This window comes from Chanodichthys erythropterus, chromosome 9, assembly GCF_024489055.1.
Source record: "Chanodichthys erythropterus isolate Z2021 chromosome 9, ASM2448905v1, whole genome shotgun sequence".
Lineage (NCBI taxonomy): Eukaryota > Metazoa > Chordata > Actinopteri > Cypriniformes > Xenocyprididae > Chanodichthys > Chanodichthys erythropterus.
In genome coordinates, this window is record NC_090229.1 from 32,326,884 (window position 1) to 32,341,281 (window position 14,398).

Below are 14,398 nucleotides of genomic sequence, written 5' to 3' on the forward strand. Positions count from 1 at the left end.
TCTGCATACAGTATGATTGAAAAGTACTGCATAACATGCCAGACATTGAAGGACTGAAAGAATTGAGGATTATAGGATAATTCTCATTAAACTTTCAAGAACATGTCCCGGTGATATTTTAACCCCAAATGAAAATAATAATAATTAAGAAAATTAAGACTAATAACATTATTTTAATGAAAATTAAACACATTAAATCTCTCCACCACCTACTGTTAGTAATTGTTGTGAAAAAAAATCTTATTACTGTAATATGATAAAAAACAAAACAAAGTACAAGTGTGAAGTACAATTATAAGAAAACATAACTGTAGCATTTTTTTGTCATATTAGTGTTTTAATTCAAATGGAATGAATTTAAAAATAATATACTGTATCCCACAATGCAATGCCCTTCTATCAGTGTGTTGAATGAACATTAGCCACTCTCACATTGTTTGATCAGATTACTTAGTTAACAGATTTTTACACAAAATATAATGTAAAATGCACCATAATCATCTAACATTACTTACATCTCCATTCATCAGCTTACAGTCGTCTTCCATCTCATCTGCACTATCTTCATCAGACACGTCCCCCTCCTCTGCATTCTCATCTATATTTGCCGACAGTTTTTTACCCTATGAAATCCAAACAAACATATAGAAAACATGCAAATAGAAGATTTGTGAAATGTGTTCTAGTTTATATTTAATATTATTTCAGTATTTGCATTTAGAAAAAAGCAGACAATTTCAGCTTCCCATAGTGATTGTACAGTGATTGCTTTCTTTATCACAGATAAAGTGAATTAAATGCAATATTTGCGCTGTCTGCATAATTTCTAACATGCACAGCTTAAACTCAAACATTGATTAGCTTGAACATCGCTGCATAAAGACGTCCAACACACCTATTATTTTCTGTAATTCCATTTGTTGACACTTGTGTTGCAGAACTACATATGTGACCTTTAAAACATCATCAAGGCAGAGTAAACATACTTTGGGTCTTTCTTGTGCTGATGGTTTTAATGAGCAATCACTTTTTACCATTCATAAACTATAATATGATGACATAAAAAATTATTCTGGAATCCAGTTCCTAATCTACAGTGAAACATAACATGGTGTGTTCCACATAGCTGTATGATAAACATCAATGTTTTTTTCCTGATTTTCCTTTTCACACTGACTTTTTGTTTAAGTGCAGACAGACAAATAATTTGTTTCTGGAAATGTGTAACAAGATAGTAAGAGTTGTTCGAGTAAACCTCACTCCCTTGGCCTCAAGAGGCGCACTAGCAACTGATTATAGAGGCTGCAGTCTTTAACGTCTTTGCTAGCGTGCCTGCCTCCTATGCCAGAAACGGCAGTTAGAATCCTGCTCAGAGCAGTGCGAGTAGAACTGGAGGGGTTACATTGGTGCCGTGACCTGGATGGGAGTGAGGTTTAGGAGGGTGAGTGTAACGGAGGCCAGCTAGTAAGCACATAGGGCTTAGTTACTATGTGGTTTTGGAAGCAGCCACTCTCTTTTTTAACAGCACTGACATTTGAAAGAAACTCTATTAGCCCCCTTGAGTACTGAGTTTTGTTACTGCACGAACGCATGATGCAAGTACACATATATAAGTACATATATAATGGGACTGCATGCTTGCAATCCTCAATGCATTTTTATCTGCATTTAGGTATTTGGATAGAGAATGTTTGGCCCAAGAGTGTTGTAGCAGTAACAGCATCTTATAAGACAATTAAAACCCATGGGACCCATCAGCTCTTACAGTGCTTTATCAGAAAATAGTATTATTAATTGGGACAGAACAGCACTTATGTATGTACTGACTACAGAGATGCAGCACTGACACTGACAGGGATATTAACAGAAAGAGGCCAGTGATAGATGGGTAAATCAATAGCGGGTCAAAAACAATGTCTGACCCAATGAGTAATTAGTTTTAGTGTGTGCTGTTGGTTGCTGCTATTATTGGCTTTGACATTAATTAACACACTGTAAAATCCATTTAACTTTCTACCCAGTTTTATGAGTTTTGATTTTCTTCATCGGAGATTAAATTCAAAGTATTGTAACTTTTGCACTACTTTGTTTTTATGTAACATTTAAGACTGCAATTAAACTTAAAGGAATACTCTACCCCAAAATTCTGTCATCATTTACTCACCCTTATGTTGTTCCAAACATGTATGCATTTCTTTCTTCTGCGAAAAGAAGATATTTTGAAGAATGCTGGTAACCAAAGAGTTTTGGTTCCCGTTGACTTCCATTTAATTGTTTTGTCCATTTAAAAGGAAGTCAATGGGAATTGAAACTGTTTGGTTACTAACATTCTTAAAGACATGTTCTTTTTTTGTTCTGAAGAAAGAAATTCATATAAGTTTATAACAACATGCTTAAATAATTTAATTTCATATTTTTTGGGTAGAGCATCCTTTTAAGTTTTCAACTTAGGGTTATTTATTATAGTCATGTTCAATGGTAACAAAGCAAAGTTCCAGTCAAATTCAACGATTGAGTTGTGATGAGAATGCATTAAAACACACAGTCTATTTGCTGGGCTCCGAGTAGCCACGTGCTCCATGATCCACAGCCTGTGCAGAGCAATTTGTCAATACCACCGGCTGGCCCAGTTTGCAATTCAGGATTCACTTTCTAGTGGGAACGTCAGTCTGTCTTCCAATTATAGCACCAACTCGCTTGCCGAGCTGCTCCATCTATGGCCCAATTTTCAAACCTCACACTTTATTAAAAGCACAGGAGAGGGTTGCACTTCAGCAAATAGATTTTATATCATTAAGACTGTACTGTTTTGCTGCTCTAAAAGGTTTTCTGATAGAAAACAACCAGCAACTGCAAAACATTCTTATCTTTTGGTAAAAAATTACACATTATAAAATTTTCAGTGAAATATAAGTAACTTACAGCTTACAAAATCTTGAAATAATATGATGCTTCAAATAATTTGTTTTACATCAGTGCATCATCTGAAAATGACCATAAATTTGCCGATTTTAAATGGACATTTTTAAAAATGTTTAGACTGTTACCTTGATGAGTATTTTGCCTTTTAGGGCTTCAGGTGAAGGCAGAAGTCCAGATGGGTCTGTGGGGATGGAGGATGTGTCCAGTTTATCACCAAACACTTCAGTCAGATACTGAGCCATCTTCTTCTGCTGAGGGACACTGCAGTGATTCTCAATGGAAAGAATCACTGGATACCTGAGGAAATATAGTCCAAAACATACATTTACCCATCTATGAAAATTTGAAATGTCATTAAATTGTGAGACAGAAGGCTTAAAGGTGCATTGAGCGATTTCTGAGAAACACTGCTGAAAGTGGATCGAATCGAAAACCACAACACATTTGTAGCCAATCAGCAGTAGGAGGTGTGTATACACCCATGATGAGGGAGGAGATAAAGTGAGCAAAAGGGAGATCTGAACAAAGACTGTAGAAAGGGTTATGATCAGGCAAGAGCTTTAGGACCCGCATTAATATTAGAAAAGCTCTCCAGTGCTGGAGAGACCTCAGCGGGAAGGCCTGAAAACGAACGTTTGAACAAACGAAACTTGTGCTGTTTGTTTCTGCTCCATATGTGAGTAACATTAGTTTTGCTGTTTCACAGAACCAAGATATGCTGTTTTTGAAATGTTAGCTATAGTAACAGGACAGTTTTTAGTGTTATTGTTTGTCTGGAGCATTGTTTGTCATCTGTTCAACTCTTTCTTGTATATATTCTAGTGTACTGTATATTCATTTTTTGTTCTTCCTTGTCATTCGTTCATCATCTTTGCTTTTTTTTCATAAAGCATTATTTTGCTTTGCTTCAGCTATGATAAAGAGACATCCACTCTTGCGCTGCATGCTTGTGCAGTTTGGGGGCGGAGCGATGAAGTGTGTTTGTCTGGGTTAATTTCAAATATCAAGTGCTGCTCAGAAATCACTTACTGTGCCTTTAAAAGACAGCTTGCAGTTAAAAAAGGGGGGCCAAAGCTTCAAACAGCTTATGCAGAAATACTCAGAGCATATTAAAATTCTTTATGACTTAAAGGGGACCTATAATGCAAAATTCACTTTTGCATGGTGTTTGGACATAAATGTGTGTTGGCAGTGTGTGTACACAACCACCCTATAGTGATAAAAATCCACCCACTCCTTTTTTTTTTAATCCCCATGAATCATAAGCAGTGTCTCAGAACAAGCCATTTCTAGATCCCTGGCAGTGTGAGGTCACAAAAGCCAGACAGACACTGACGTTTGAACATAGAACCGCCCTGATTGAGTTCACAGCGAGTCCGCCATTGCTGCACTGATGAGAATGTCTCCCAAGTGTTTTAAGTGTTCTGTAGCTGGATGGATTAATCCACATATTTCTCTCCATTTACTACCTAAATCTGAGCTGCTGAAGACAAAGTGCATTTACTTGGTTTTCCAGGAAAATGCTTCCTCAGTTCTGCTAAAATTCGTTTATGTCTGCGCGAATCATTTCACACTGGACTGCTTAGTGAACGAATATCAATACAAAGGGACAATACAAAACAGAGACTGCTAAAAATATGCTACTCAAGGATATACAAGTAAAAACTGTTTGTGATCCATCTTACAGTCTCCAGAGTGATACTGGATACGGCAGTAATGAAAGTGAGGGCACTTTATTACAGTTCATCTGAGTTTATTTACGGTTAAGGTCTTTATATATTTGTTTACTGTTAGTTGTAACGAGTGTTTCTGTGTTCTTTCCAATGTATGTTGGTAAAAATACAAGGATAATAGAGAGAGATTATGGATAATATTTTAATGCACACTTGCAGTGTTTTATTAAGCTTATTAAGAGATTTTCTAGAGTGAAAACAGATGCTTCATCTTTTGTGTGAAGTACAATAAACATCATAAAACCTATCTGTATAGTTTTGGCCATCATTCGGATGTTACAACAGGCCTGTACTAATATAGTGGATTAAAAACAAGAAGACAATATAAGTTATAACTGTAATTTAACTAAACTATACCTGTTCTATCTCCATGCAGCATATATTAGCAGTTTCTGACATTATTGTGCGTCCTGACTGAATTCTGACCCCGGAGAATCAGCTCGTGAAGCTCTGCCCTCTTAGGCCGAGCGCAGCAGCTAATTTGCATTTAAAGGGACCGCACTGAAACGCCTCGTTCCCTGTCGATACTTCACTCGTACTGCGTATGGGGGAAAAGTCTCCCTTTTTCCCCGCTACTGAAGCCTTTTCAATAACGCAGTCCAGCTGCATCATCATCGGTTCACTCATTGCAAGTCGTTGAACCAATGACGGCGCGACTTGGCTGCGCGGCCTATGGCGAGAGAGCGCGCGAACTTTCCCGCCGAAATGGGCGGGGTAAAGCCCTATATAAGCTAGCGTATCGCCATAGGCCACTCAGTTCTTTCTCCTTGAGAGGCGACTCGTCTTCTCCTCGCTGATCCTCGCCTGCTTGCCTGGAAAGAAGCTCGCCGCCTCGGAAGAAGCTCTGCCGCCGACGAACAGGCCCCGCAGTGGACCCTGCTGAGTCGCTGGATTCGCCAGCGCCTTCGCCCTCGTCAACGGCGCGCAGGCGGCAGGCGCCTCCCGCTTCCTGCTCCCGGCCCGGTCTCAGCGCGTATCCTGCCGCCATCCGGCGCATCTATTTGAGCATTTTTCTGCGGTTTACTAACCGCTTTAAGAGCACTTTCCACAGCGGTTTTCACTGCTTACGGCCCTCGCCGTTCTAAGAGCCACACAATCGCCGTTTTCACGGCGCCCCAGCATTTTTTAATGCCCCACCACTGCACTACCTGCAGAGCCCCTCTGCATGATGCAGACGGCCACGGCGAGCGCGTTGGATGCTTGGGCAAGTCCCATGCAGATGGCGCGCTTGCTGGGGGCTCATGCCTACAATGTGAGTGCATCAGCCAGCTAGGAAGGGACGCTCGTTCCTGGGTGCAGTCCTCGACTCAGTCCGTATAACGGCAGTAGTCTCGTCAGAGCGCGCTCTAACCATTCAGCAGCTCGCGGCTTCCATCAAGATCAAAGCCTACCTCCCTCTGAAGCTGTTCCAGAGGTTGCTAGGGCTGATGGCTTCCACCTCCCCTGTGCTGCAGCTCGGCCTGCTTCATATGCGGCCTCTTCAGTACTGGCTGAAGATTCGGGTCCCTCCTCATGCCTGGCGGCACGGCCGCTTGCGTCTCAAGGTCCGTCAGGCCTGTGTAGCAGCCCTGAAGCCCTGGACGAACCCCTCTTGGTTCAGTCTTGGAGTACCCCTGCAGGCGGTATCACGTAGAACGGTGCTTTCGACGGACGCGTCCAACCTGGGTTGGGGCGCTCTGTGCGAGGGCAGTCCGGCCTTCGGACCACGAGGAGAGCCATCTACATATCAACTGCCTCGAAATGCTGGCAGTGATTCGAGCCCTACACGCCTTTCAGGCCCAATTGACGGATCGCCACGTCCTAGTCCAATCGGACAGCATGACAGTGGTTTCTTACATCAACCGCCAAGGAGGTCTTTCGTCCAGCCGCCTATGCGCTCTGGCGAAACGCCTGCTAGAATGGGCTTTTCCACGGGTTCGGTCACTCAGAGCGACCCACATACCCGGGAAGAACAATCTGGGTGCAGATATGCTGTCACGGAGCAATGTCCCCTCAGACGGGTGGATGCTCCATCCCCAGACAGTTCATACCATTTGGGAGTCCTTCAGGAGGGTGGAGATAGACCTCTTCACCTCTCAAGACAACTCTCATTGCCCAATCTATTTTTCAAAGAAGGACGATGCACTGGCCCACCCTTGGCCCAACTCCCTTCTTTACGCTTTTCCCCCAATCACTCTGATCCCTCAGGTCATCAGGCGTGTCAGGGAAGACAAGCACAGAGTTCTGTTGGTGGCCCCGCTCTGGAGGTGCCAAGTTTGGACCTCTGAGCTGTTCAGGCTTTCCACGAAAGCCCCCTGGCCAATTCCCCTGAGACGGGACCTCCTCTCTCAGGCGAACAGAACGATCTGGCACCCACGGCCGGAGCTGTGGGCTTTGCATCTGTGGTTCCTCGATGGGAGCCGTCTGACCTCCCCAGGAACGTGCTAGATACCATTTCGCAGGCTAGAGCCCCGTCCACTAGATGCCTCTACACTCAGAAATGGGCGGTCTTTGTTAGCTGGTGTTCCACACGCAACTTAGACCCAGAGGAGTGTGACGTATCTGCTATACTGTCCTTCCTTCAGGAGCGCTTGGATGCAGGGCGAGCCCCCTCCACGCTCAAGGTTTACGTAGCAGCCATTGCAGCGTTTCACGCACCCATCGCTGGCCAGTCAGTTGGTCGAACAACCTTGTCATAAGGTTTCTGAGGGGTTCCAGGCGGTTGCATCCACCGCGGGCCCCTACGGTTCCTTCCTGGGACCTCTCGTTGGTCCTCAGAGCTCTAAAGGGCCCGCCCTTTGAGCCACTGCGCCTGGCAGACCTCAGGCCCCTGACGCTTAAGACCGCCCTGCTGCTTGCACTGCCGTCGATCGAGCGTGTTTTGCAGGCCCTTTCTGTTGCATGCCTCGAATTTGGGCCAGGCGACTCTAAAGTTGTGCTGAAACCTAAGGTGCCGGGCGAGCAGGAGCAGGGATTGCTTTGCCCTGTCAGGGCGTTGCGCATTTATATCGAGCGATCTCGTCCTTTTTGGCAGTCTGATCAGCTCTTTGTTTGTTTTGGTGCCTGCACCAAAGGGTCTTCGGTCTCAAAACAACGTCTTTCGCGTTGGATTGTCGACGCTATAGCTCTCTGTTACTCCTCGGAGGGCACCCCTTGCCCCATAGGAGTAAGAGCCCACTCCACTAGGGGTATGGCCTCATCTTGGGCCTGGTCCCAAGATGATTAAAGACATTTGTGAGGCGGCCGGCTGGTCCTCGCCGTCCACTTTTGCCAGGTTTTATCAGTTGGACGTTGAAGCTCGGGTCCTTTAAGCGTGAATTCGCGGCCCTAGGAGTTCTGCTTTTTGCGCAAACCCAGGGGTTTCTCCCTCGTAGTGCAACAGGGGTTACGGCGGCTTCGGCCTTCCCACTTGACAATTGGTCCCCTCAAGGTGTCCGGTCAGGTCCAGTCGTTCCCCAGCCGCGGCACGGCGTGGTTGAATTCGTTCCCCCATACGCAGTACAAGTTAAGTATAGAAAGGGAACTTACTCGGTTACTAACGTAACCTTGGTTCCCTGAGATACGGAACGAGCCATGCCACTGGGCTGCGGCTCAGTGTCGTCGCTTTAGTCGATATGGGCTGAGTGGCCTATGGCGATATGCTCACTTATATAGGGCTTTACCCCGCCCATTTTGGCGGGAAAGTTTGCGCGCTCTCTCGCCATAGGCCGCGCAGCCAAGCCCCGCCGTCATTGGTTCAACGACTTGCAATGAGTGAACCAATGACGATGCAGCTGCACTGCGTTATTGAAAAGGCTTCAGTAGCGGGGAAAAAGGGAGACTTTTCCCCCATACGCAGTACTCGTTCCGTATCTCAGGGAACCGAGGTTACGTTAGTAACCGAGTAAGTTTTTCCTCAACCACTAAAAGTGGCAATCTTAACATGCTATAAAAATTTATCTGTGAGGTATTTCAAGCTAAAACTTCACCTACACACTCTGGGGACACCAGACACTTATTTTACATCTTGTAAAATGGGGCACAATTTAATGGGGTCCCCTTTAATGTAAAATAAAACAGCTAATATAATATTTATTTGTTCCTTATCTGAGGTGAAAAAAAAACAACATTTCTGATGGTTAATAATTATTTTCAGTGATTATCTTAAAATCTTATTTCGTACTCTATTTGTGGAAAGCACCATTTTTTGTAACAAGAAACCTTTAAGTGAAATGAAAAAGCCCTAGATACTGCTGACAGATTTTACTGCTGTAAATGTGCGCTTTTACTGTCATTATAAACATAAACACCCTAAAATGGCAAGCCAAATAGACACATAACATATGCATATCACATCTGACATGAGTGACACATTGTCTAAAAATAGATTTTTTCATCTACTGCAAACCGCAAGAACCCTTAACAGTGTTTATTGGATTATCACCTTCAGCAACAACAACACCTGAAATTCATAGCAATGGAGGAAGTCATGTAGAAACAAGCTGTCAGTGTGAAATGTTCATGTGGACACACACGTTCACACAGTCCCTGATTCTCTGCTCAACAGTGCTTCAGGCTCAGAGAATGCTATATTACAAAAACACTGTGACTGTGGGCTAGCATTGACTGTCCTTCACTGCCAGCTCTCAGTCACATAAACCTTCAGGACTGAAACTTCAGAGTAATAGTTGTTCTCTCACATTGCTGCTAAAATACCACAGAAAAGCAAGAAAAAAAAAACCCTTTCCAGTACTATGCTAAGATTTATTATTTATGATTCCCCATACTATCACAATATCCAATGAAATGATATCTTGAAAGCATGGTGGTCAAAGCTTAATATAAAGCCATATATAATAGATGTATGCTTAAATTATAATATATATATATTTTTTTGTTATTGACAGTGGTTTCAAAAATTACTTTTTGTCGACATGGTCTCAAGAACAATCTGATTAGATTTTTGTGAAAATCGGAGCAACATTTTTGTTTCTATTTTGTTTCTAGCCCTTACGGTTCAAAAGTTATTAGCATAAACATTAGTGCAAGTTTGGACAGTTGGTGGCGCTAGAAGGTTTGAGTTAGCGTCATAATAACTTTGTGTACACTAGAAATTGTATTTTCACACAAAAAGACTGAGTTAAAATAATTATTATACATACATTTTTGTTCTTCTCAGCTTAAAAAAGTCACAAACACATACCAATTAATATCCAATACATCCAATGTCTCTTACTGGTTTTTGATGAATGCATATTTGTTGATGGTCTCAATAACATCTTTAAAAAGGATTTTGGATGTCAGTGTGTAGCCATGATGTACGATTGGTTCTCCATCCTGTCCATCCCAGCAATCCACTAAAGGATGATAATAAAAAAAAGTTTACATTTATTAAATGGATTAATTTAAATGAAATAAATAAATTTGCATGTAATTTATATATTTTTTTTCTCTTGTATTTATAAAGAAAACTAAAGCATATTTTACAAAGCACACACAGAGCTTTGATTATCATGAATAGTTTGGATCACAAAATGTGGAAATTAATTCACTTATTTAAGAAGATGCACTAAAAAGCATTTATCAAATCACAAATCAGGCCAATCTCACCTTCCACACATCTGCAGCCAGCTTGCAGCACCCAGGCGTACATATCCACCCGAGACTGGGACATGAGCTGGTCGCCCATCAGGTAGGTGTTGTGGGAGGAAGCAACAAAGTAGTTACTGAGGGGCTGCGTCATGTCCTGGTTTACCGCATGATGCTCAGGGTTGAAGATGTCCCCAGCTGGACTGCGCATGTAATTTGTAAAACCTGTGGTATACATTTAAAAGAAACTGTGAATTCCTGTCATAAACATTGTACATTAGTTGATGCAGCACAAAGCAAAAACTACAGGTGCTGGTCATATAATTAGAATATCATCAAAAAGTTATTTCACTAATTCCATTCAAAAAGTGAAACCTGTATATTATATTCATTCATTACACATAGACTGATATATTTCAAATGTTTATTTCTTTTAATTTTGATGATTAGAACTGACAACTAAGGAAAATCCCAAATTCGAAAGCGATAGTTCACCTAAAAATTTGTTCATCAATTACTTAACCCTTAAGACTATCGTTCATCTTCGAAACACAAATCAAGATATTTTTAATTAAATTGGATACATTTCTTTCTCTCTATTGCCAGTCTATGCATCACATTGACGCTTCAAAAAGTTCATGAAGAAATTGTAAAATAAATCCATATGAACTGAACATTCGCAAAGACCTGCCCCCTTTAGTTATTGTTGCTATGTACGACAAGCCATGCTGCTCATGCCACACATCATGTTGTCAAGCAGTTAAAAGGCTTTTGAACGGATCATCTCTTCCTACTAGTTAATTTATATTATCAAATAAACATGAATGAACATCAGAAGGAATGTTGTTACAACCGAGGAAAGATGTCATTACACACCATTTTTCAAGTTCAAGTACTCCGATGTTAATCTACTAACTCTCCTTAATGCTTTGTTGGACATAACGGCGGATTCGGCATTATGATTGGTTACATCACCTGTCAATCAAACTCCCCGCAAAAGGTCAATTGAGCAGTTTAGTTTAAATTTTCCAAAGAGACACGCTTCATATGATGAACAGATTTAATTTAGGCTTTTATTCACATAAACATTCATCAACGCATGAGAACAAACCTCACTAGCAAGGATATTCTAACTATTTAGTACAACTTAATTCGGTCCCACTTTATATTAAGTGGCCTTAACTACTATGTACTTACATAAAAAATATGAGCAATGTACTTATTGGGTTCATAATGAATTGCAAAACACTTTTGCTGCTATTGAGGTGGGATAAGGTTAAGGTTATGTCACGATCACCAGTGAGAGTGCCCTATCAGCCACTAGAGGGCACTCCATCCCGGACTCTTATTTCCACCCATTGCATTCACTACATTACCCATGACGCACTGCCGGACTCATTGTCTCATGATCACTTCATTACACACACCTGTTTTGTATTATGTTATTAGTGCCTGTCTATTTATACTGAGTTGTTTCTGTCCTTGGTTGTGGTTTATTGTATTGTTACGTGCACCGTTTTGTTTCTCTGGCTTTGTGTTATGTGGACTGGATATTTTGGATTTTGACCCTTGCCTGCCTTTGGATTAACTATTCTGGATTCCCCAATAAATACTTATGCTGCAACTGGATCTCAACATCTTGTTCTTGTGTGCCCGTGACAGAATAAACCACCACCAAGGGATCCAGCAGCATGAGTGTTCGGATTCGTCCTCCAGCCTCCATTGGAGAGCGAATGGCTCTGTTTCGGGCAGTATTGGCTCTGCGACAGGAGGGAGCAGAGGTAGGAGGTTTCGCCCAGTTTTTCTGGACAATGGCAAGAGGACTGCGTTATAATGATGCAGCGCAAAAGGAGATATTCAATGGATGCCTTGATGACCCTCTTCCTCAGTGTGAGTTGGAGGGGCTCCGGACCCTGGATTTTTGGGGTTTCGTTTACTACCTCGAAGATCGGGGTCGGAGGACCTCACCTGATCAACCAACCAGTGAGTCCGATCCAGCCTGTGAGTTCGCTCCAGAGTCCACCGAGGAGGTGGGCACAGGTACATCGTCTATCTCACGTAAAAGGAGGAAGAGGAGGAGAAAGGCTCCAGCCAGTGAGTCCGCTCCAGCCAGTGAGTCCGCTCCAGCCAGTGAGCTCGCTCCAGCCAGTGAGTCCGCTCCAGTCAGTGAGTCCGCTCCAGTCAGTAAGTCCGCTCCAGTCAGTGAGTCTACTATAGAGCCCGCTCCAGCCAGTGAGTCCACTCCAGAGCCCGCTCCAGTTAGTGAGTCCACTCCAGAGCCCGTTCCAGTCAGTGAGTCCACTCTAGTCAGTGAGTCCACTCCAGAGTCCGCTCCAGTTAGTGAGTCCACTCCAGAGCCCGTTCCAGTCAGTGAGTCCACTCTAGTCAGTGAGTCCACTCCAGAGCCCGCTCCAGTTAGTGAGTCCACTCCAGAGCCCGCTCCAGTCAGGGAGTCCACTCCAGAGCCCGCTCCAGTTAGTGAGTCCACTCCAGAGTCCGCTCCAGTCAGTAAGTCCACTCCAGAGCCCGCTCCAGTCAGTGACTCCACTCCAGAGCCCGTTCCAGTCAGTGAGTCCACTCCAGAGCCCGCTCCAGTCAGTGAGTCCACTCCAGAGCCCGCTCCAGCCAGTGAGTCCGCTCCAGCCAGTGAGTCCGCTCCAGCCAGTGAGTCCGCTCCAGCCAGTGAGTCCGCTCCAGCCAGTGGGTCTACTACAGAGCCCGCTCCAGCCAGTGAGTCCGCTCCAGCCATTGAGTCCACTCCAGTACGGCATGCTCTCCCTATCAGTCCAGTGATGGCCAAGAGGGCTGTCCTCACGTTCTATGTTGTGGCGGTTTTGCGTGCCTGGAGGATGCTCTCAGAACAGCCCCAGCCTGAGCACGCTGCCGTCCCGGAGCAGCCCCAGCCTGAGCACGCTGCCGTCCCGGAGCAGCCCCAGCCTGAGCACGCTGCCGTCCCAGAGCAGCCCCAGTCTGAGCCCGTTGCCATCCCTGAGTCCTCCGCTCTCCCTGATACGGCCACGGAGACCGTTACCGAGCTGTCCGCTCCCCTTGATACGGCCACGGAGGCCGCGCCACCGAAGCGCCTTGCCCTGCCGGCGCCACCGAAGCGCCTTGCCCTGCCGGCGCCACCGAAGCGCCTTGCCCTGCCGGCGCCACCGAAGTGCCTTACCCTGCCGGCGCCACCGAAGCGCCTTGCCCTGCCGCCTGAGCAGCCCGAGCCTGGTACCATCACCGAGCTGTCCGCTCCTCTTGATACGGCCACGGAGGCCGTCACCGAGCTGTCCGCTCTCCCTGATATGGCCATGAAGCACCCTTGGCCTACTGCCCTGCCGCCGTCCAAGTCTTCTGCCCTGCCGCCACCGCCCAGATCTTCTGTCCTGCCGCCATCATCCAAGCCTTCTGCCCTGCCGCCGCCGCCCAGGCTTTCTGCCCTGCCGCCACTGCCCAGGCCGTCTGAACCGTTGGAACCAGCCTGGTCAGTTCCTCCGGCACCACCCTGGCAATCAGCCAGGATTCCAGACCCGCTGGAACCAGCCTGGTCAGTTCCTCCAGCGCCGCCTTGGCAACCAGCCAGGACTCCAGACCCCGGGGAACCCGCCTGGTCAGTTCTTCCAGCGTCGCCCTGGCATTCAGCCAGGACCCTGACTCTCTTGAGCCCCCCGTGGTTTGTTCCTCCGGCTCCCCCCTGGCCTTCGGTTGGGGGTTCTGGTCCTGGCCCACCATCCCTCCCCCTGATCCTCCACCTGTCCACCTCCCTCCTGGGTTTTTTGTGTTTTTGTTTTTTTTGGACTGGTGGAGCGTCTGGTAGCCGCTCCTTTGAGGGGGGGTAATGTCACGATCACCAGTGAGAGTGCCCTATCAGCCACTAGAGGGCACTCCATCCCGGACTCTCATTTCCACCCATTGCATTCACTACATTACCCATGACGCACTGCCGGACTCATTGTCTCATGATCACTTCATTACACACACCTGTTTTGTATTATGTTATTAGTGTCTGTCTATTTATACTGAGTTGTTTCTGTCCTTGGTTGTGGTTTATTGTATTGTTACGTGCACCGTTTTTTTTCTCTGGCTTTGTGTTATGTGGACTGGATATTTTGGATTTTGACCCTTGCCTGCCTTTGGATTAACGTTTCTGGATTCCCCAATAAATACTTATGCTGCAACTGGATCTCAACATCTTGTTCTTGTGT

General features: G+C 45.0%; 1 protein-coding gene across 2 annotated transcripts in view; it reads right to left on the reverse strand.

Moving 5' to 3' along the window:
• plch2a (phospholipase C, eta 2a) overlaps positions 1-14,398 on the reverse strand; it is a 166,653-nt gene that overhangs the window by 20,764 nt on the left and 131,491 nt on the right. For both annotated transcript variants that reach the window (XM_067395341.1, XM_067395342.1), the window contains 4 exons: positions 10,224-10,427; positions 9,850-9,970; positions 3,048-3,219; positions 516-623 (listed from right to left, as the gene is read on the reverse strand). In XM_067395341.1, coding sequence (XP_067251442.1) covers positions 516-623; positions 3,048-3,219; positions 9,850-9,970; positions 10,224-10,427 — 605 coding nt within the window. The remainder of the gene's footprint in view (positions 1-515; positions 624-3,047; positions 3,220-9,849; positions 9,971-10,223; positions 10,428-14,398) is intronic.